At 58.2% G+C, this 23,189-nt stretch overlaps 1 protein-coding gene across 2 annotated transcripts; it reads left to right on the top strand.

The window, feature by feature from the left end:
* Window positions 1–816: 816 nt before the first annotated feature.
* On the top strand, window positions 817–22,732 carry KRT80 (keratin 80). 2 transcript variants are annotated; one of them, XM_039241329.1, is made up of 9 exons: window positions 817–1,269; window positions 7,065–7,273; window positions 11,020–11,080; window positions 11,346–11,441; window positions 18,216–18,380; window positions 19,114–19,239; window positions 19,827–20,047; window positions 20,511–20,566; window positions 20,702–22,732. In XM_039241329.1, the coding sequence occupies exons 1-9, from the start codon at window positions 970–972 to the stop codon at window positions 20,824–20,826; spliced, it is 1,359 nt and encodes a 452-aa protein (XP_039097260.1). In that variant the 5' UTR covers window positions 817–969; the 3' UTR covers window positions 20,827–22,732. The 2 variants fall into 2 exon arrangements, with proteins under 2 accessions (XP_039097260.1, XP_039097259.1); XM_039241328.1 differs by having other exon boundaries at window positions 830–1,269; window positions 20,667–20,795.
* Window positions 22,733–23,189: the final 457 nt, after the last annotated feature.

Here is a 23,189-nt window from a genome sequence, read left to right as displayed (position 1 = left end):
CCATCTCCCCCATTAGACCCACCCCCCAAAGGCAGGCCTTGGGTCGTAGCCACCATTTACTGAGGGCTTCGTGCCAGCCCACCACCAAGCCATATGCATACACCGACTCTGGTGGGGGTGGTATTTTCATCCTCCACACAGAAATCAAGTGACCCGCCTGACGTTAAGGGTGGGGGGAGGGGAAGTCAAGCTGAGTCTGGAGCCCAAGTCTCCCTTGTCCAAAGCCAAGGGCTCTTGGCCTTGGCCATCTGTTTCCTCTCCAGCCTCTGAACACCGGGTTGTCCCAGCAGGTGCTCAATAAATGATAGATCAAAGGAGGGAAGGAGGGAGACAGGGAAGAAGACAGGAAGAGAAGATAAGCCAGGGAGAGTCTCAGGCAGCTAGAAAATAAATAAGAAGGTGCTGTTTCCCAGTGTCAGGATGGCATGCCGCCCGGGGCTGGCTGCCCTACACTCAGGGAGCACAGGGCCTGCGCTTGCCTCATCTTTTCCAGAAGAATGTGAGCCCAGCTACGTCAGCCTTCAGGTATGCAGTGAGGTCTGTGGTGAGAGGCGCGCGCTCTCTCTCTCCTCTCTCTCCTTCCTCCTCAAATCTGCCCTTCCTCTGCAGGCACTCCACACCCACCCAGCCTGCCAGTGAGCCCAGCGTTGTCCCCCTCCCTGGACCCAGATCCAGCTCCGTGGGTGGGGGGGGTGCCTTTGAACAGCCCCCACAGGCAGGCAGGTCTCAGGCCCTGGGAGGAGATGGGTGCTTGGTGCCGGGGGAGGGGCGGAAGCATCGCATCATCTAACAGGTTGGTCGGGCTGGGAGGCGCCCCGCCCTCCTGAAGCTAATGAGCACTGTAGGACAGGTGTTTGCTCCTCAGTCCCCAGCCTGCCCTGCCTGCGACCAGAGCCAGCTGCCCGCCACCCCCTCAAAGGCTCACTCACATCCCCGAGCCCTCCCGAGTCCCGGGCCCGGGGGGCCGCGATGGCCTGCCGCTCCTGCGTCGTTGGCTTCAGCAGCCTTAGCAGCTGTGAGGTGACCCCTGCGGGCGGCCCCCGGCCTGGGACCTCGGGATGGGGCAGCTGCGGAACCCCCGGGCCAGGCTTCAGCTCCCGCAGCCTCACAGGCTGCAGGCCTGCCGGCACCCTCCCCAAGGTCACCGTGAACTCCAACCTGCTGGTGCCCCTGGACTTCAAAGTGGACCCAGCCATCCAGCAGCAGAAAAACCAGGAGAAGGAGGAGATGAAGGTCCTCAATGATAAATTTGCCTCCCTGATTGGCAAGGTGAGCAGATGTAGGGGGGTGGGTGGGTCGCAAAACCTAAGGACCTTCAGACCTAGGCAGGTGGCTGAGCTCTGTGTTTCTGGAGCATCACGGCCCCACCCCTGACCGCAGCCAACCAGCCAATGAGGAGCCGGCAGACTAGCTCTGAGCAGTGAGATGGGGAGGCAAGTCCCTGAGCTCTCCTGGCACTGGGGGCGGGGGGGGAGAAAGAGGCCCCAGGATGGCTCTAAGGGGACCTCCTGAGAATGACATGCTTCATGGCCTGGAGTCACTGTCCCCCCAGGACACCAGGGAGGGGCTCTAAGTGTGGCCAGGAGGATACCCTCTCTTAGGAACGGCTGGTGGAGGCATGCATTGCCATCCTACTCCCAGGCAGGTGGACAGAGGAGACAGCCCCCGAGTCCATGCTCCTTTCCAGACCCTGGCCCTGCTCAGCTTCTGGGGAGGTGCCAGCAGGGCCAAAGGGGCATGTGCAGCCTCCAGAAGGAGGCTTTAGGGTAGGGATGCCGCGGAACCATGTCAGGAGATAGTAATGAGAGAATGGGTGCTGCGAGTCAGAAGCAGACCGGCAGCCAGGCCTCCCCAGCACCCGCATGAGAGAGGGAGTGAGTCCTCAGCACCCAGACTTCCTAGACCCCACTGCCGTGGCTCGTGTGCTGGTCTGGGGGCACTCCTGTCCACCTCTGCCCCCAGGCAAGGGCTTCAATAGCTCTTCGAAAGTCCTGCCCATCTCCCAAGCCCACTCCTCATTCACCTCCTCCAAGAAACCTCTCCTGATCGGCCCTCCCTGCTCTGCACGCCACCCCCCCACCCCCCGCCTGGTCCAGAAACAATGATCATACAAGCAACGGCTGCATTCATTGCTTACTCCATGGCAGCCGCTGTGCTGAGTGCTTCACACCTCTGTCTCTATTAACCTCAACAACCTTATGAAAGAAGTCATTTTATGCCCATTTTACAGATGGGGAAAACTCTGTCTCCCTCCTACTCAGTAAACCAGAGCCCCATCCTTCTGCCCCTGCTTCCAACCTTGCTTCACTTGGTCTCCCCACTTCGGTGCCCCTCTGCACGCGCCTAGTGGCCCCCATTAGGGGGGCATTCATGGACAAGGGCAGAGGGACGATCAAGTGCTTAGAGCGTCTGCCTGTGCCCAGCTCTCTGCAGGAACTTGGCAAATACGCGTCATTCAGCCCACGCAGCCACACTCCCCAGTGGCTCTCTCCCCTGCTGTAAAGCTGAGGAGACAGCATCCCAGAGGTTAAGCCCTTTGCCCAAGGTCACACGCCCATCTAGTGTGCAGTCTGAACTTGGGTGTGTTTCCCCCTCCCCCCAGCTCACAGACCAGCATTCCTGCACCCACAGCAGGGGTGACCAGGGTGGGAGGATGAGGAGGGAAATGACAGCTGGAGAAGGACAGCCATCCACTGAGGCAGCACATTCCTTCCCCCGGCCCCCACCCGCCCGGTTGTGCAGAGCCCCGTGCTGCTGGGCCCTGTGCCCTCGGAAAACAGCCTGTGCCCCGGGGAGGCAGTCCCGGCACAGCCACCTCCTCTCGAAACCCTCTTTAATCCCTTAAAAGGAATGCTTTGTGAGCTATGTAATTTGGCTCAGATGGGTGGCTTTTCTCTGAACGCCAGGGTTGATATCACCCTGTGCCTCTGCCGTGGGGACAGGAAAGGTATGTAGGCACAGAGAAAAGGCCCAAGGGGTTGGGGTCCCGTGCCTGGGGCCAGGGTGATGCCCTCTAAAGTCTTCAGCGGAACTAGAGCCTCCCAGCCCTAGAGTCTCAGCCTTGAGACAGATGTTCTTGAGGGTTGGACGCAAGGAACCATGGGGGCTAGCCTCTTGGGGACCCTGATCATTGGGGCCAAAAGGCCCCAGCACAGAGAAGATCTGTGAGTTCAGTCTGTTAGCTCGTGTTCCCCTTCCCATCTCCTTGTAAAGGCCTCCGGGGCCTAAGGGAGAGCCCCATTTCTGGATCTGAATCCTGGTTCCACCTCTGACCTGCTGTTTAATCTCAGGCAAGTTATTTAACCTCTCTGGTTCTCAGTACACATCTGTGTGACAGCCTTGTCAGGATCAAATGGGATAATTTTTGAAGAGCGTTTATAAAGGGTGTACTGCGTGCCAGGTGGGTTCTGTTTGCTAAATTAAAAAAATCACATAAATGGGCCCAGAGCCGGGAGCTCATAAACCCAGGTGGCCCCTTCTAGCAGGTGCCTGAGGGAGGCAGGAGGGGAGCGCTTTGTGCATAGCAGTGCAGCACAGGGTTAGAAGGAAATGTATGAGTCCAGGGGCGAGATGCCATAACCAAGGCAGAGGTGGAGGCTCTAGACAGTGAGAAGGAAGAGGCAGAGACCCTCCAACTGCACATCCCCTCTGGGCCCTCTGAGGCACCAGGAGAAATCAGAGAGCACCAAGGAAGGGAAGAAGGAGGAAGAGGATGGGGGGTGAGTCGGCCGAAGATTGGCCGAGGGTCCCTGGAGCAGAGCAGTGTTCATTTCTCTGTTTGCAGGCTGTGTTTCCTTGAGCAAGCCACTCACCCTCTCTGAGCCTCAGATTCCCCTGCCTGCTCTGAAAGTGGGCCTGAGCTGTACCCAGCAGAGGGACCCGCCGAGAGGAGGGGGAGTGAGCAGCAGCAGCAGCAGGAGAGGAGGTTGAGGCAGACGGGGGAGGCATGCTGACAGCCAGCAGAGGCTGCGGCCAGGCACTCTCACGCAGGCAGCGCAGACAGCGGAGGGGATGGAAACAGGACCGGAGAAAGGACGACCTCACTACCCCTAACGGGGCTGTGAAAAGGGAACCTCCGAGGGGAGGTGAAGTGCCTGGAGACAGAGCCAGGGGTATAATGCCTCCCCCGCCCCCCCAACCCCGTGCGGCCTCTGGAAGTCACTGCAGCCATGATCTGTCTGCACACAGAAGGGCACCAACCAGCGCTTCCTGGAAGGCAGGGGATTTGACAGTCACTCCCTCCCCCTATGTGGGGAGAAGGACCTGCATGTCCCAGGGTCACCTCTGCAAGCTCACCCACTGGGACTGAGGGCTGGGGATCTGAAGCCTTCCCAACCAGAGGCCCCTAGCCAGGAGCTCCAGCCTGGGCTCTTCCATTTCCTCTACAAAAAGGGACATGTGTCCCCACCCTGGTCTAGGCCTGCTTCTCAGCCGGGCGGTGGCATTGGGTCACAGTGAGTTCTGTGCTGCACTGCCGGGTTTCAGTTTCTTCTAGAAACAAGAAGCAGGTAGACCAAGGGTTTGCCCTTCCTCCAGCTGCCACCTGTGATCTAAGGGCAGAGGGGGAGGGAAGCCGGCCAGAATAGGGAGAAAGGGGAATGAGAGGTGACTGTTCAGCAGCCTTGACAGGTTAGAGGCAATTAACTGGTTCCCTGGCCCTCCCTAGGCCTTTGTGGCAGAGAGGGAGGAGGCTTTGTGCAGGGAAGATCCTGGCTGGGGGCTGGGTTCCCATCCCCACCCACTGAGACAACAAGAAACTCCCCCAGGGACAGCGGGGGAAAGGGCCGCTCCGTCTCTAGAAACCAAAAATCAGCTGGACAGGCTGGCCGGATGTACAGTATCTCCCAGCCGGCTGAGCTAGGAAATCGAGGTTAGGCTAAGGGAAGGACTTCCTGCTGTAAAGGGGTTTTTGTTGCGTATGGGTGGAGGAAGGAGCTCCACGGCTCTCCTCTCACCTCACCCTCAGTGTAAACACAGGGCTCCGGCTTGTCAAAACAGAGGGAAGGTGGAGTGAGCAAACGGCTCCCCCAGCAGAGATCCCTTTCACACACAGAAGCAGCCCAGACGCCCTCTGCACCGCCGTCCCTGCTGCACCTGTTCGGCGGCGCCAGCAGCGGGCTGCAGACTCGGGCTGGCTGTGGGCAGAACTCACCAGAACACATGGGAGCTAAGCTAGGAAATGACAGCACAGCCCCCGGGGCCATGGCCCCATATCCCAGCTGGTGTTATCAGATGCAAATGTTGGTGGGGACATCTCAAGGATATTCAGGTCTCTCAGGAAAACCCAGGAATGTGAGCAGGACAGAAAGAAAGAGGAGGGCCCAGCCGGTCCCCAAATCCAACGGAAACAGGGCGTCCATGAAGGTCCAGAGCGGGCAGCAGGCAGCGGGTGGGCCTGTCTGGGAAGCGTGGCCACCAAGCTGCCACGTGATCCTGGAAGAGTCCCTTGACCACCTGGGCCCTCACCTCCTCCTCTGTGGATAAAGAGCACACACCAGCTGGTCCAAAAGGCCCCTGGCCACGATTCTGGCCCTTTCAGCCGTGATTCTGGGAGCTAGTGCCAGCAGTGAATGGGGGGTGGCCAGCTACCTGCTTGTGGGTAGAGGGAATGTCACTGGGCTGCGTGTCTATACCGGCATCCTGGTGACACAGCCCACCTGTCCAGGAGCCAGGCCCTCACCATCCCTCTCTGCTGCCCCTGTCGCGGGCACCAAGTCATAGGGATCCCAGGAAGGGACCGCGTGGCTCCCAGTCTGGCGAGGAGGGTAGTAGGTCAGGACAAGCAAGGAGATGACCTGAGGACCTTGTAAGGAAGGGAAGGGGAGCCTCTTCTGAGCTGTGGGGCTTTCTGCAGGAGGGGAGCCAGGAGCCCACACAGGAGGGGGGGGATGGTGGAAGAGGAGGGCAGGGAAGGGCTGGAGCCTGGTGAGGACAGGCAGCCTGGGGAGAGGCAGGGGGCCCCCCAGGCTGAGCTGGGCTGGACTGGGTGGAGAGAAAAAAAGGTTTCCAGAGGGATCCCGACAGGTGCGGTGGCCAGGGTGGGAGCCGTGGTAGGCCTGCATCAGTGTGCGCAGGAGAGCGGGAAGGAGGCCGTCTGAGAGAGCTGGCAGTGCCCGGAGCCCGCCCAGCCATCACCCTCATGGCAAAACTGCTCCCAACTAGAGGCAGGAGCCAGTCCGGGAAGGGCAGGTGGGTGCCAGGGCCCACGGTGACTCCAACAGCAGACGGGCCACATGTTGCAGGGGGTAAAAGATTCTAAAGCCCAGCTGCCTGGATGCCACACCTGGCTCTGCCACTTGCTAATTCTGTGACCTTGGGCAAGTTACTTAACCTCTCTGTGAAGTGTGGCGGAGGATAACCGGACCCAGCCCATCAGGTGGTGAGGATCTAAAGAAGCAAAGACAGCAAGCACCTAGAACAAGGTTCTGGCACACAGTAGGGGCCGCATAAACATTTGCTAATGGCGCTGTTCCAAAGCACCTCCCCAGCTTCCTCTCCCAATCAGCCCTGAGAGATGGCCAGGGCAGGCCATCGCTCCCCCAACTTCTAGCTAGGGAAACTGAGGCCCCGAGAGGCTACAAGCCCAGAGCTGTCGAGAGGATTAGCATTTCAGTAGTAACCAGGCCCTACCCTGCTGAGTTTCCAAGGCAAGATGAGACTAGGCTTGCAGGTGGGGGGGCGGCAGATGGGCATCTGACACCCTGTGCTCCCCAGGTCTCCCACCCAAGCCCCTGGCGGGCATGGAGGGCCTCTCACATGCTTGGCACATTTGGCCCCTTCCCTCCTCTCTCCGGCCCTGCTCCTCCCTTAGGAAACCTTTGCTAATTGGCCCCGCCTCTCCCTCTGATTCCCTCCTCATCTTATCTGTCCATCTTCTGTTGGAACCATCGGTGATTGGAGATGTCATCTGAATGTGCCTCGTGAGGCCCAGGGTGGCGAGCACGGAGCAGATGAGCTGCCACTGCCCAGGGAGGCCCCCACGTGGGCACTGGGGCTGGCCCCGGGGCTCGGCGCACAGCCCTTCCGTACCCGGCCCTGACACTGCTGCTCCCTTGCTCTTCCAGGTGCAAGCCCTGGAACAGCGCAACCAGCTGCTGGAGACCCGCTGGCACTTCCTGCAGGGCCAGGACTCCGTCACCTTCGACCTCGGGCACCTCTACGAGGAGTACCAGGGCCGGCTGCAAGAGGAAGCACGCAAAGTGAGTCAGGAGCGGGCCCAGCTGGAGGCCAACCTGCTGCAGGTGCTCGAGAAGGTCGAGGAGTTTCGAATCAGGTAGGGCGTGCCTTACACGGGGGAGGCAGCAGCGACTGACGGTGGGGACCGACCTGCACTCAGATGCAAGGGCCAGGGCTCCCAAGCCACGAAAAGAGAAGACTTCCTTAAAGAACATTCCCTTAGTACAGACTTGCTCACCGAGGACCTACTCTGTGGCAGCCAGTATTCTAAATATCGGGGGGATATGACAGTGAACCCACAGCAACCTTTCCAAACCGTGATCATGGAACAAGGTCAGTCTCGCGTGGGCTGACAGCTAAGTACCTGGGCCCCATCGCAGCCCCCATCCGCCATCCCCTCCTCTGGTGCCTGTAAACACACTTGCTCTCACCCACATATCCCACTGGCAATGGAAGTTGTCACCAGCTAGAGCAACAGATGGGCTCCTTCCTTGGATACGGTTTGGAAATTTGATCTCGAGTGGGCTGGAAAGGGAAGCAGGTGCAGCCAGGAGGCAGGCATGGTGGGGTTTGGTGGAATAAAGAAACAATCTAGACCCCAAGGTGACACGTGCCTGACCTCAGTAGTCACCTTGGGGTCTAGAGAGACGAGGGAGTCACAGCCCCAGCCTGCGAGATGCTTGTAGACTGAAAGGGGTACACTCCTTGCCTCCGCCCCTTACTAGCTCTGCGACCTCAGGTACATTGCGTAACGTCCACACCTCATTTCCCCGTCCGTGCCTGGAAGGGTAATGGTGATACTGAACCAAGAGCCTGGTGGGAGGAGGCAGTGGGGAACTCAGAACAGCGCACAGCAGCCAGATACACCAAGTCGTCTGTCCCCTGAAGGCTGAAGTGGCCGGCCCACGGTAGTGATCTTGACCCAGGTTTGCAGAACTGAACTGGGCAGTCTGGAAAGGCAGACCTGGCGCTTGGGTAACTCGGAGGAGAGGCGGCCTCTCTGATCAGACAGCAGACAGGAATTCCAGGACAAGGAGGCTGGGACAGAGCAGAGAGGTTCCCCTTCCTGTGGTCTGGTGTCCTTTGGAGGAGGCCCTCTGCCAGGGGAGGACAGGACGTGCCTGAATCCCTCCCCTCCCCTCCTCTAGCACCCGGCCCAGCCCCAAGCCTCGCCAACCCAAGGTGAGGCCTGCAGCCTTGGGAGCAGCCGGCCGGGTGGGGCTGGAGCATAGAGCACCCTATCCGGAGACCAGGGGTCTAGACTGTGGCTCAGCTCTCCCACCACCTCTCCGTAAGACTCCCCTGCTCAGGCCATATTCAGAGGAGACGGTCACATGGGAAGCTCTCCCCACTCTGGAAGCCTCAGTTTTCTCATCTATCAATCTAGTTGGAACTTTCTGGCCAACAAGTGTGCTCTGCAGCCCTGTGGCCTAGGGGCCACCGATCCCCAGCCCTGCTCTACCAGTTTCTATTGAAACCCGTAAGGAACCTCACTGCCCATTCTGGGCTGCCGGATTTCAACGTCTGACCATGATGAGGAGTGCAGGGTCGGCATACAGAACCCAAGACATTATACACTGACACCTAGCAGGTCTTTGGCCCTCAGAGAACCAGAGAATGGCGGGATGGGGGGCTTGGATCTTCCTTTCATGGGGAAGGAAACAAGGCCCAGAGAGGGCAGGGAGTTGTCCAGAGTCACACAGCCATTACATGCTAAGTCCCGTCTCTAACGCCAGCCAGCCACAGGGTACGGCTGCTCCCGTGAGCCCAGCCAGATCACATCCGTGGAGGCGCTTGGCAAGTGGAAGTTCTGTACAAACACTACTTGTTGTTTTAATCTGGCTCAGCCTCCCCGTTTGGCCCGCTGCCTGCCTTCCATCTGCTATCTGAGCTCGCTGTTTGGGCTCAGGGCCTCTCTTCCCCTCTCTGGGTAGGGAGCCCACCAGGGTTGCGGAAGATGAGTTTGGAGGGCTTCTGGCTCCACAGGCCAGGCCCAGGGGAGCTACGGCCTGGCTGTGCAGAGCCTGGGGGGCCCCAGGAGCCAGGAGATGCCAGGCCAAGCCCTAACAAGGAGGGGTGTGCCCTGCCTCTATAAGGCCGATGAGATCAGCTTCACTTCTGGAAATAAACAAGTTGGGGGTGGGGGGTGCTGGGGTGGGTGTGACAAGCTGGAAAGGGTTGAGAATGGGTTTGGGAATTCGTGGCTGGCAGACTGGCAGTGGGGGAGATGGTATTTACCTGAATCTCCATGAGCATGGAGACTTCCCGGCTTTGATGTAGCCACGACCCCTAGGATCAGCTAGCTAACTCTTCTATTTACTGAGGATGAAGCAGAGGCCAAGCATAGCCTCTTGAGAAACCACTCGCCCAAGGCCACACAGCAAGTGACTCAGGGGTGCCATGTACAGTTGTGCAAGAGGTTCACTGCACAAAAGCATCTGGTTGAGGGGGTGAACTAGGGCTGAAATCCAACAGAGTTGGTGAAGAGGGAGGAGGGAAGCCTATACAAAAGGAGGGAAAGGGCAGTGAGGAGTAAGGAGGTTTGACACCTCAGGGAACACCCCCCTCCCACACTGGACAGCTTCCCCCAAGGTCCTGCCCCCAGAACAGGTAGAACTCTGGTCTCCAAATGGGAGGAGAGGAGAGAGCCTTGAGCACTGGGCTTATGTGGAGAGGGCCAGCCAGTGGGGGGCTTCTCAGCTTGGGGCTCCCTAGACCCCTGCCCCCAGTGCAGGGAATTCCTCAGAGGCCACCAAATTCCCAGTGGGAAGTCTGGGAAGGAAGTGCAGAGACCCACCCACTCCCTCTGCAAAGAGGCCTCCCACGGTTTCTCTCCAGAAAAGCTAGAGGCCAAGGTAGAAGAGTTGGAGGCCGGGGCCTGGTATTAGATAGAGCAGAGCCCAGGTAATAATAATAGCTTTAGCAGGCACAATGCATGTTGTAAACACTCCATGTATTAACTTTTATAACCCTCATGACATCACTATGATCATGACTGAGGTACACACAAGTGCTCGTTCAAGGTCATGCATCTGGTTAGCAAGGAGCCAGGATCCGAGCCCAAGCGGTGTGGCTCTGGAGCCCACTTGCACAGGAAAGTGTGCAAGCAAAGCTTCCTGGGCACGTGGCTGGCTCTGCTAGGCCCCAGACTGTAGCCCAGTCTCCTCGGCCCACCCTCCGCCCCACCCCCATGACCCGCACCCTAAGGGCCCCTTGCAGACAGGCTCTTGGAGGCACACTGAGTTTCAGAGACCCCTGTCCAGTGGGCTCTTGTCACCTTGGGTCTACTCCCCTTTCTCAGTTTCTCGGGTGGGCTGGTGGAAAAGCAGCCTGAGTGGTGGCAGGTCCAGCCAGCTGCCGTGGGCTATGGGTGACCCGGCCTCCACTGCGAGGTCAGGGACTGGGGAGGGCAGGCGGCTATAATTAGAGCCGCCAGTGATTCAGGCATTCTCTGGAGAGGAGGGAGGGAACCAGGAAGCGCAGAACCCCCACATCCACCGAGGTGGGCAGGGCTGGGGGGGGCGAGAAGTCTGCAGCTGGCAGACACCCCACCCCCAGGGGCCAAGATTAGAGGAAGAGGTTACGGTCGGGGACCCAGAGTCTCCCATCCAACAGTGCTCTTATTTCAAACACAAGGTGGACTTGAGCAAGGAGACAAATCTAAGAAGAGCGAGAACCCACCTGTGTTGAGTTCTGACTATGCACATCTGTTGCATATCAGGGCTGGACTTCGTCCAACCACATGCACACACACACGCACACACACGGAACTGACCGGCCTCTCTCTCTCTCTATTTCTCTCTCTCTCTCTGCCGCTGCCTCGCCCCCCTGCCCCCATCCCAGGTATGAGGATGAGATCTCCAAGCGCACAGACATGGAGTTCACCTTCGTCCAGCTGAAGAAGGTAGCCTGCGCAGCATGTCCCAAGGGCTCCTTCCTCGGGGAAACCTCCGCCCTTGTTCCCTCGGGGTCCCCTGAGCAAAGCCCTCAGAGGCTTGGGTCCCGGGACCATAGGCCAACACCCATATCTGTCCTCACCCTGCTGCTTCACCCAGGCCCTGAGCCAGGGCTCCCTTGGACCCACCCCCAGCTCCCTCAGGAGGACGGGCACCCCACTCCCGCCCTGGGACGGCCCCTCCCCCATCCCTCACCACTGCTCCCACCCCCAGGACCTGGATGCCGAGTGTCTTCGTCGGACCGAACTGGAAACCAAGTTAAAAGGCTTGAAGAGCTTCGTGGAGCTGATGAGAAACATCTACGAGCAGGTGAGGAAATGGAGCCAGTGCCCCACGGAGCCAAGAGCTGACTTGTCTGCGTGGGGAGGGGAGGCGGGGAAGGGAAGGGCGTCCAGCAACAATTCCCTAAACCCCTTCCTGCGCTGCTGTGAATAATCCCACGTGTCCCCACATCACTCATTTCGCGGAGCACAGGCAGGTTGCCAAGAGGCCCCTCTCTCAAGGAGAAGCGGTTCCTTGGGGTGTGCTGGTGTGCAGAGGGGGCGTGGGGGGCCGGGTGCGTCCAGGCAAGGCTTGGGAAGGGGTGTTAGGGGCAGAGAACCGGGGGGCCTTGACCAGCTGTTCTTATGGAACAAATCCCTCCCCATCCCTGCAGCCTAAATGGCGGGCACCCCAGGCGAGGTATGACAGGCACGTGCTTCCCCTCCCATTTCGGGCTGAGGCAGAGGAGACCTATAGTCAGATTCTTTGGTTCCCAGACAAGGCCAGCTTCTGCCGGAACAAAAGTGACCCAGGAAAGGCAGACAGAGGAGCCTCCAGGTACCTTCTGATTTGTCCCTTAGTCCTCAGCTGAGCCTGGGGAGAACATGGCCCTGCAAGGCCGAGGGCACGGCCAGTGCGGTCAGCAGATGGTAAGGAGGTGCGGGGCGATGTCAGTTCAGCTACGAGCAGGCAGAATCATTGTTGGGCACAGCAGGACTCGGCAGCCTGGGTGCTGCAAACTGCTGGTGCCAAACCACGGCAGCGCAGCCAAGATCAGAGCAGGCACCAAAAAGTTCTGCTAACGCGGCCCTCGGGGCTGCCGACCCCAGTTTCATGGCCTCGTCCTGTGGATAGTGAGGTTGGGCCTTGTGGCTACAGGTGGGCCACACTGCTTTCCAGCGGGCTGGGTCCCCAGCTAGGGCTGCCAGGGCCTGAGACCTGTCTATGGCGGCACAGCAGAGACTGCCACAACCCTCGGAACAGCGGGAAGGCAACCCTGCCAGGGGGACCAGGGCATCGGCCGCCCTGAGAGGCCTCGCGTCCCTGGCAGAGCCCTCTTCAGCCGGGCCAAGCCATGGGAGGCCGGCCAGGGCACCATGCCCGCCGACCAGCTTGAGAAGTGGGCCAGGGGCTTCCTCTGTCCAAACTCACTGTGGAGCCGGGCAGACAGCCGCAGGGCCAGTGTTTCAGAATCTCCACTTGACCGTGTGCCTCTCAGCAACCCCAGAGCCCAAGCTCTGAGCCAGGACAGCTGGCCCTGCCAGCGTGGAGACATGACTGGAGGTGGGCCAGGCATGAGCAGTAGTACACCTAGGCATTGGACCAACTTCTTGGTCCGTGCCCCATTTGGATTTAGCAGCTCTGGGACCCCAAATCCTGACTCTTTATCTTTTTTTTTTTTTTTTCCATTTCTGTGACTTTGGGCAAGTTATTTCGCCTCCTGCTGCCTCAGTTTCTTCATCTGTAAAATGGGCTGAGTCATAATACCAGGCCCACAGCGTTCTGCTGATTACTAAACACAGTCATCCATTTAACAAGTGTAGATTGCAAGCCTGTCAGGCGCCTAGCACTGATACCACAGCAGTGGGCGAGGCGGGCAAAGTCCATGCTCTTGGGGACTACCCCCTAACTAAGAGGGGACGGGGCTACCCCCCAGCTAAGAGGGGACGGGTAATATGCCAGTACATGAACATCTGAGCAAGGTCATTTGGGAGGGTGAAGAGTGCTGGCTGCAGAGAGCCAGATGATGCAGTGGTGGTGGAGAGGGAGGGGAAGGTCAAGGATGGGGGAGCAGTGGGGAGGGGTACATCTCAGAGGAGGTGTGAGTGAAGGCCCTAGCTGGCGAGGTCTAGCCCAGGGGAGAGTTGAGAGGCTTCACCCAGAAGGAAGATCTGTCTAAAGCACTGAAGGCGCGAGGGGTCTGGTGAGGAAGGGGAGTGGGAGGAGCGGCTGTGGCTAGAACAGAACTGAGCAGGCGGGGCTCAGCTCACACGGGGGCTCGGGCTCCGAGTCCAGGTTTGGAGCTCATCCTAAGAGTGCTGCGCAGCTCCTGGGGGCCCTGGGAGGGATGATACAGAGAGGGGAGCGGCCAGGCCTGTGCCCTCGTGAGGCCACTGTGCATGCGGGGGTGCTCAGTGCACACGGCAGCTGCTAGGAGGCAGTGAGGTGCCTAGTCAGTGTCCGGTCGTAAGGTCTGTGTGTCCATGGACATGGACAGGCTGAGAAGCAATGCTGACCCTGTGCTCCAAGGATTCCCCACGCCGTGGGCCCCTAAGCTGGCCCTCACAGAAATAGAACGTGAGCCCCATCCGTGATTGTTTTTCTAGTAGCCACATTTTAAAACAAGAAACAGAAAAAATTAATTTTAATGATTCGATTTATTTGGCCCCATATATCCACAACGTGATTATTCAGCACATATAATCAACCCAAAAAATTAAGAGGCTGTTTTGCATTCTCTTTCTCATGCTCAGTCTTCAAACTCTGGTGTGCGTTTTACACTTACAGCTCATCTCAGTTCCGATGCCACATTTCGAGGGCTCACTACCACATGTGGCTAGTGGCTACCAGGTGGGGCCAGGCAGGTCTAAGCGAAGGGAGGTGCCAGCCGGGGCTGGCTCAGGGGACAGAGAAGCACGGTGGGACGTGAGTAACCCCAGGAGGGCTGGACACTCGAGTTTTGACTTCTGGCAGACACCAGATCAGAAAAGCCTGGCTATGCAGCCCACCTCTGCATTTCAGAAAATAGGACTTTCCTCTACACACACACACACACACACACACACACACACACACACACGCCAGGATAGTTTCATCCCCTATTACAACGCTATGTTAGCTATTGTTTATTGAGTACCTACTATATCCCAGGAACTGTGCTAAACGCCTTCCAGATGGAATCTCATTTACTCCTCACGGCAACCCTATAAAGGTAGGGATGACAATTAAGAGGGCACAAACTTCAGAGCAGCTTTTGGATTTGAATCCTGGCTCGGTAATTATGTGAGCTCTAGCACATTCTTTCATCTCTCTCTAGAGCCCAATTTCCCTATCTATAAAATGGGGGGAAATAATAGAGCCTAGCTTACCGGCTGGTTTTGAGGATCTATTTTGTGAATATACGCTAAAGCAGGGGCACCTGGGTGTCTCAGTCAGTTAAGCATCTGACTTCGGCTCAGGTCATGATCTCGCAATTTGTGAGTTCAATCTCCGTGTCTGACTCTGTGCTGACAGCTCTCTCTCTCTCTCTTTTTTTTTCAATGTTTATTTTTAAGAGAGAGACTGAATGTGAGCAGGGGAGGAGCAGAGAGAGAGGGAGACACAGAATCAAAGCAGGTTCCAGGCTCTGAGCCGTCAGCACAGAGCTTGACTCAGGACTCAAACTCACAAACTGCCAGACCATGACCTGAGCTGAAGTTGATGCTTAACCAACTGAGCCACCCAGGCACCCCTCTCTCTCTCTTAAAAATAAACATTTAAAAATTAAAATACACACACACACACACATATGCTAAAGCAGTCAGAACAGTATCTGGTACATGATAAGTATTAAATGTTAGCTGGTTTCAGTTCTAAAATTACACCTATTTTACAGATGAGAAAATGGAGGCTCAGAGAGGCTTTAAAACACCTGGCCAGGGTTACAGTGCTAATAAGAGGTGGTAATGTTCAGAGTGCAGTGCCATTAAGCACTCTATTTTACCGAGCAGCAGTCAATTACCCCCTCAGTCACTGGCTACCCTGACCTGGGGACCACAAAGAGTGTAGTCAGGCGCGTGGCCGTGTCCTCCGGCTCTGGGCTGAAGAGAAGCTCTAAACTGCACGCCGGCTCAATTCTTGCCAACTCGGAGGCGCACATGCTCTCTAGGGCCCATCCCAAGGCGGCTGCACACAGCCGGCATTGTTAGGTCCCCTGCAGCCAGAGGGCCCAACCTGTCTCAACAGGTCTACAGAGGTTCTACACCCTCCGTTTCCTCCTTCTGTTTACCGAGCTCATGCTTACCCTGCGTCTTTCCAGAAAGAGCCTGAGACTGTTCCATCGGCTCTGGGTTGCCAACCCTTCTCCCTGCCGGTGGGGAGCCTCCCCTACAGTGCATTCTGACAGTGCCCTGGTCTTTTCCTGGCCCATGACAAGTGCCGGCTCTGGCCGGGGTTGGGGGCTTTACGTGGAACTCCCTACGCCCACCGGCCCCCCATAGCGTGTTGACCAAGTAAAAGCCCCAAAGCTGCATTCCCGAAACCATCCACAGCCACGCCCTGGTTGGGATATGGGTTCCGGGTGGGAAATGATGACCTGGAGCAGCAGAGGTGGGACACAGGTCTGTAGGGACCATCAAGCGCATACTAGCAAAGGGTCGGGCCTTCCCCTTGCTTTTGCCCAGAGGTCTTTGTTAAGTGCATTTGAAGAGCGATGAAAATCCTTCATCGGGAGACCTCACGGGGCAGCTGGCCACTAGGCTCAGGGTCCTGCCAGCTCCGGGATGGGGACAGGTTGCCCGCAGCGGGCCTTCTGTACGCCCACCACTGCCTTAAGCTTCCTCCTGCATGACCCTTGTCCCCAGGGAGGCCGGCGGGTGGGGTTGGGCAGCCAGCAGACAGGGCAGGGGCGGCCTTCCTCCGCGGGCCTCCACATGGGCCCAGTGGAATCTGCAGCGATCCAAGCTCCGGGTCAGAAGCACCAGCCCCTGCAGGCTCAGCCCCAACCTCTCTGGGCAACAAGACAGTCAGAGGGTGAGGAGGGGGCGTGAAGTCAGCAACCAAGGTCAGAATACAGTCATGAGACAAAAACTGAACCTGGATCTGAGCAAGCCTCACCAACTGCCAGTTTTCAGGAAACACAGGGGACACAAGAGCAGATGAGACACCAGCACACGATGCAATCAGTAAATTCCAGACTGCAGGAAGGCTACAAGGCAAGCGACCTTGTTTCCAACAAGAGAGACAGCAGGGCGCCTGGGCGGCTCAGTCGGGTAAGGGTCCGGCTCTAGGTTTTGGCTCAGGTCACGATCTCACGGGTCCTGAGTTCGAGCCCCATACCAGGCTCTGTGCTGACAGCGCAGAGCCTGCTTGGGATTCTCTCTCTCTCTCTCTCTCTCTCTCTTTCTGCCCCTCCCCCACTCGTTTACTCTGTCTCTCTCAAAAATAAATAAACTTAAAAATTTTTATTTAAGTGAGAAAAACAGCAAAAGAGAGAGAAAAAGGAAGAGAGAAAGATAGAGGGGCATATAGAGTAAGAGAGACTTAGAGACACATGGACCAATTGCAATAGATGGACCTTCTTTGGATCCTGATTCAAACAAACAGGCAAGACAGAGAATCAGAAAAATGGGAACAAGGACCAAAATTTGCTGACTGAAGTAAAGGTCAAGGGTGAACTGTGAATGCCAGTAGGAGTAATTGTGCCATCTGTGCCCCACGCCCTTCCTCCTCCAGGTGAGCCCCACCCCTGCCTCCCAGGGTGCCCGCCCCCCTCCCTGCCACCTGACTCACCCTGTCTGTACAGTGCTGGCCACAGACCCTGCTCCTCCTTCCCGCACCAGCCCTGCCCAGGCCTGGGTCATTCAGCAAGTCCAGGGGAAGTGACCCAGGGCCTGGAAGGTGACACCTTGAAGCCCCTTTATGAAGACCCCTGTCCCCTGTCCCCCACCTTCCTCTCTGCATACCCCCGAGCATTCAGGCCACAAGCTGTCAGGGGTGCAGCCTGGGGCTAGAAAATAGCCCGGCTTCCACTTCTGTCCCTGCCCCTCCAGGGAGCTTAGCAGGAGTAGCAAGGGCTCTAGGAAGCCGGCTCTGCACCCATGGCCCTCTCCATAACCTCTCTGTGCCACATTCTCTTTCCTCTGTAACCTGGGGCTAGTGGTCACGCCAGCCTGTCAAGGATGAAATGTGAGGAGGTCTGAAAAGCACTTAGCACAGAGCCTGGCCAGTAATAAGCCCCCAGGGAAATGAGAGGTTTTACCACTTCCAGGGTTTCTGAGGACGTGAGTTTCCGACACAGGGCTAAATCCCATGAACCATGAGATCATGACCTGAGCCGAAATCAAGAATCAGACGCTCAACTAACTAAGCCAGGCTGGCATTTTCTAAGCAGAGAAAAGGACAGAGCAGAGGAGGGAAGAGGCACCCTAAAAGATGGGGAGAAGGTGAAAATATTGAGGCTGAATTGTGTTGTTGAGGACAAGCTCCTCAGCCGGATGGTGGGGAGCCCCAAGTCTCTGGGGTGACTCTGAAATTACCTCGGCCTCTGTCCCTGGCAGGGGAGCAAGGGGAACAGTATTGTCAGCCTCTGGCCCCATTCCTGCCTCTAATCACCCACAGGCCCCCATTCCAATACTTACTCAGCAAACAGTAGCGTTCACTTCCCAATGTGGAGGGCTCAGAGAGGGCCGCGGCTCCCCAGGCCCCCGGGGGCTCCCGCCAGAGAGGGAGGCCAGGCTGCATGCCACGGAGCCATGCTGGAGCGGAGGGGCCAGAGCCCCCTACCAGGCATCCAGGGCCTTTGCCCCATGAGCCAGGAGGAAAGCGTCCCACCCTGGGAGAGGCAGGGACACTGAAGAGAAATGGCTTTAGGGTGAACCCCGTCCCCTCTACCCAGAGAGGGAGGCAAAGCTGTGGATGGGAAGGGGCAGCGAGTTGCTTCCCAAGAGTCGTAGCTGGAAGCAAGTGGCCAAGAGGCACTCATCGTTGGGTCACCCCTCCCGGAGACAGGGAGTGCCACTCTCCACTCACCCTGGGGACGCAAGGACCGTGGGGGACTACGGTTGGCTGAGGGTCTGGTCCGCCTCCACCAGCCCTGAGCCCCCCGTGTCTGTGCCCGGCCAGGAGCTGAAGGAACTGACAGCCCAGGTAAAGGATGTGTCAGTGACCGTGGGCATGGACAGCCGCTGCCACATTGACCTCAGTGGCATCGTGGAGGAGGTGAAGCTCCAGTATGATGCCATCGCGGCCCGCAGCCTGGAGGAAGCTGAGGCATACTCCCGGAGACAGGTCAGGTTTGGGGCTGACTGAGCAGGGTGGGGAGGGGCTGAAGTCGCCCCAGATCTGTGAGCTGAGAGTCTGTAAGAGGCGCGTGGGGTGCACAGGGGTGGTGTGGGGATCACAGGAGCAGCGTGGGAAGCAGAGGGATGGCATGGGGAGCACAGGGGCAGCGTGGGGAGCATAGGGGCGGCATGGGGAGCAGAGGGGAGGCGTGGAGAGCACAGGGGAGGTGTAGGGAGCACATGGGTGGTGTGGGGAACACAAGGGTGGTGTGGGGAGCACAGGGGCGGTGTGGGGAGCACGAGGATGGCGTGGGGAGCACAAGGGTGGCGTGGGGAGCACAAGGGTTGCATGGGGAGCAGAGGGGAGTTGTGGGGAGCACAGAGGTGGCATGAGAAGCACAGGGGTGGCCTGGGGAACACAAGGGTGGGATGGGGAGCACCGAGGCAGCACAGCCGGTTCACGGGCAGGTGTGGAGAATGTGAGAGCCCAGCACTCCCGCACTGCCGGCCGAGAGGTGATGCCCTGGGGGAAGGTTGGCACCAGGCCAGGGGTGGGCCTAGCCAGAGCCAGGCATGGGACGGGGGCAGGAGTTTGAGGCTGGCCTGGGTGCGCTGGGCTGCACAGGAGGTAGAGCTGGGGAGGTGGGCAGGGAGCACTGGTGAGGGAAAAAGGGAGCATCAAGGGGCAAGGGACCAGGGAGGGAGCTGCCCCTCACTGCCACCTCCTCCTCGCCCTGCAGCTGGAGGAGCGAGCCGCCTGCTCAGCTGAGTTTGGGAACAGTCTCCAGAGCAGCCGCAATGAGATCGCTGACCTCAATGTGCACATCCAGAAGCTTCGATCCCAGATCCTCTCCATCAAGAGCCATGTGAGTATCTTGAGGCCCCACCTGGGAGGTGCAGGGGGAGGCAGGGAGGAGTGCACACTCCTCACACTCACATTCATGTGCTGAGCACATGCAACACCAGGAGCAGGTCACTTAGTAGCTCTGGGCCTCAGTTTCCCCACCAGTCCTCCTAAGAGGGCTTTGAGGATCACATGAGCATCGCATGTAAAGGCGCTCTGTACACTGGCCAGCACTGGGGGAACGGAACAGAGCACCAGCCCAAGCACCAGAGCCCACCTCCTCCCTCCCAGGCCTCAGGCCAACGATAGAGAGGGAAGGGAGTGGCTTAGGTGTCCAGCCAGGACAAGCCTTATAGCAAATGCTGTTCTGAGGCTCCTCCAGGGGCTGTGGAACTTCCCTCTCTCGTGACCTCCAGGGAGGGTCTCCTTGGGTCTAACTGGACTCCCTCTTGCCACCATGCAACACAGTGCCACCCCCCAAGAATAAACAGCAGCGTAGCCCTCCCGGCCTCACACACCCCCACTGGGGACAGAGGAGGGCTCCCGGCCCACTCTCCTCCCGCCCAGGGCTCACTAACTAACCCCTTACCTTTGCTGTCCTGGCCACAGTGCCTTAAACTGGAGGAGGACATCAAGGCGGCCGAGGAGCAGGGGGAGCTGGCTTTCCAGGACGCCAAAGCCAAGCTGGCCGAGCTGGAGGCCGCCCTGCACCAGGCCAAGAAGGACATGGCGCGGCAGCTGCGCGAGTACCAGGAGCTCATGAACACCAAGCTGGCCCTGGACATCGAGATCGCCACCTACCGCAAGCTGGTGGAGGGCGAGGAGAGCCGGTGAGTGCAGGGGAGGGCAGGGTGGGGCTGCAGGACTGACTGGATGCCCGTCCCATGCAAAGCCAGCCTTCCCTCCGGCCAGGTCCTGTGAGCCAGGAAGACCTTGGGTCCTGGGGTCCTGGCTCAGCCACTTACAAATCAGGACCTCGGCCCATCCGTTAAATCCTCTGTTTTCTTATCTGGAAAAGGAGCTGGTCATGACACAGCCTATGGTGGGGAGGACTGATACGATTCTACCTGCGAGTGTCTGTCATAATTAATCATTATGGCATAATTGAGCAGGGGAAAGGAAACAGAGGCCCAGAGAGGGCAAGCTGGCTAGCCAGAGTCACACAGTAGGCCAGCCAGGACTGGGGATAACAACCAAGAACTGCCCTCCGCCTGCCACTTCCAGGGTCCCAGGCTCAGGGGGGACTTAAGCCACAGGCCCCCTTCACAACCCACCATTCCTCTCCCCATCCAGGATGGACTTGCCTTCAACCACCATGGTCAGCGTTGTGCAGTCCCGATCCAAAACCGGTGAGTCCGTGTGCCCTAGGAACCCCCGGTGGGGAAGGGGGCACGGTGTGGGGAGCCACGACCCTAAAGGCATGGTTTTAAGTGGCTCCCACACCTCCAGCCCCTTCCCTGCCCCACCCCTTATGTTCCCTGTAGCTGCCTCCAAGTCTGGCCTTTCAAGAGCGCCCTCCCGGAAGAAGAGGAACAGAAAAGGCCCTGTGATCAAAATCACCGAAATGTCAGAGAAGTTCCTCTCGCAGGAGTCAGAGGCCTCGGAGTAAAGGCAGCTGGACCCCAGGAGCCCAAGTCACTCCCCTGCCGCAGGAGGGACTTAAGCTAAACTCAAGAAAGCAGCTCAGAGCCTCTCGGTTGGGAGGGGAGGCAAACCGGATTCTGAATGGAAAGGAGAAGGGGTCCCAGCAACGTCTGTGTTTTTGGGGGCTGCCGAGGGTGGCACACGACTGCAGCCAGCTCTTCAGAATCGCTCCACTCCATCTCAACATTCCGGTCTCACCTTTCCAACCTTCTGGCCAGACGTTTTCCCAGCTGGATAAACTGGTATTGGGGGTCAGTTTTCTCTCCACCTCCTTGCTCTTCTGAGGCTCCTCCCCAAACAGAGGGCTCTGACCGAGGAACCTTCCACCCTTTCGCCCAACCCTTGCCCTAAACTCACATGTCAAGCCTTGCCTTGCCTCTGCCTCGGGACCGAGGCTGGTGCCTTCGCTCCCCCAGCCCCAGCCAGCCATGGATCATGGGCTGGTGAGGACTGCGTGGGCACCTCCCCACATCTGGAGTTCCTGAGGAGGCCGGGTGCTGAGCACCCCTGGGTTTCTTGCACCACCCGGGGCCCCCAGAGACCTGACAGTATTAGGCAGTGAAAGGAGGAAGTCCCCCAGGTGTGTGGGTCCTAAGCCTGGACCTCTGAGGTCCGCCCAGACACCTGTGCCTCTTCCCTCCTCCTGTGGGTCCCTCGCAGCAGGCCAGTCGGAACTGGACAGGCTGCCCAGCCAGCTCCCGGCTCCTTCTCCAGAAGCTATTCTTGCCATAACCAACCCCCTATGAGAGGGAAGTCAGAGGGCAGCCCGGGACCAAGCAGGAGAATGTGGCCCTCCCTTCTCCTCCCTGCCGTCCTGCGGTTCCCCACCGTCCTGTGGTTCCCCACCCTGCCCAGGATCCAAGCTCTCTGCATTCTGGTCTCTTGCCTAGGGGTTCCCCAAGCCTGGAACCTGGCCCTGGTGGACCAGGCCCTGGAGACCCCCAGCTTCACCCCTACCATGAAGCCCTGGGCTATTTCCCATGAATCCCACCTCTCGGGTCCCTGTTCTCTCCATCAGGCCATCAGACTTGGCCCTCCCCTCCTTTGCATTCACTGAGGAGCCCAGGAACACTCCGCACCTGTGGGGTTAGGGCTCCTTCTTTCCTCCTTCCTCCGCCCCCTCCTCCCGCCGCGCCCACTCCCCTGCCTACTGTGGGGCCGTGAAGAAGGTGCAGTCCAGGCAGGTCTGGGAGTTTCTGAGCCCTTCAGATTGGGCTGGGGGAGCCCCAGTGACAACCAAAAGTGAATTCTGCGTCCAAAGAGAAGATTGGGAGCTGGGAGGAGCATTCCTCTTTCCTCATCTCGGCTCTCACCTTCAGGGCTCGAAGGGGAATCCTGGCAGCTCCAGCCCCCCTCATCCACATGCCACCCTCTGTCCTGCCCTCCTTTCTCCCTACCTGCCCCTGCCTCTTTCTGCTGCTAGGCTCAGTCTTCCACCCCTTCATCTCACTTTCCAGGACATGGTCCCCCAAGGCCTTGACCCCTTTGAGGCCTCAAGGTCCTCCAAGCCTCTGGGGGGCGCTGAAGGGCTACCGACTCTCAGGCTGGAGGAAACTCAGACATAGACTCATCACTGAAGTCGCCTAAGGGTGCTGATTGCTGCTCTTTCTCTGCCTATTTATTGGTTTCCAAGGGAGCAAGTCCTCAGTGGGGATGCAAGGTATAGAGAGTATATATATTATTTTTCATAACTTATGTGGCTTTTAACTTATTGCTTCCCTTCCTGTTTCTGCATAGTCAGTGCTATATTTACTATCTGGATAAAGAACACATATCCCAGCCACCCCACCTGGCTGGCTGACTATCTTGGGGCAGTGCCCCCTTCTCCCTCCAAGGGATGAATAAAATGCTGAGATATGTCCATGGATAAAGCCGTGTGTCTGTTTTTATCTGCCCTCTCAGGATTGGCCAGTCACTGACTGGTCTGACAGGTTGGCCACAGGACTTTGGGGATTCTCCAATTATGGGGAAGGGGTCCAGGGACTTAATTATACCTCCAGACCAATGCAACGCAGACACCAAAAGGTCTCCTGCCCCCCACCACCCTAAAAGGAGGCTTTCCCAGTGTGGACCTACGTTCCCCATGCCTCCTGAGGTGTCTAGGCACCATGTGGCCGCCTCAGCAAGAACAGACATGGGGGATTCCCCAAGCACTTCAGCCCGAACGTGGGGGTTGGCATGGCCCAGCATATATTCTGATGGGTACAGGCCTAATCCTGCCAAAGCAAACTCTAGATCAACAAACAAGGATCCAAGGACCTTCTCCAAGCCCAGCCCTGTGGTAAGACACCCACGATTGTTCCCCACCCTTCCATCTCGGGAAGCTCA

This window comes from Hyaena hyaena, unplaced genomic scaffold (genome assembly GCF_003009895.1).
Source record: "Hyaena hyaena isolate Hyena2069 unplaced genomic scaffold, ASM300989v1 scaffold_192, whole genome shotgun sequence".
Lineage (NCBI taxonomy): Eukaryota > Metazoa > Chordata > Mammalia > Carnivora > Hyaenidae > Hyaena > Hyaena hyaena.
Note: the sequence above shows the minus strand (reverse complement) of the source record. Positions and strands in the feature narration are given on the sequence as shown.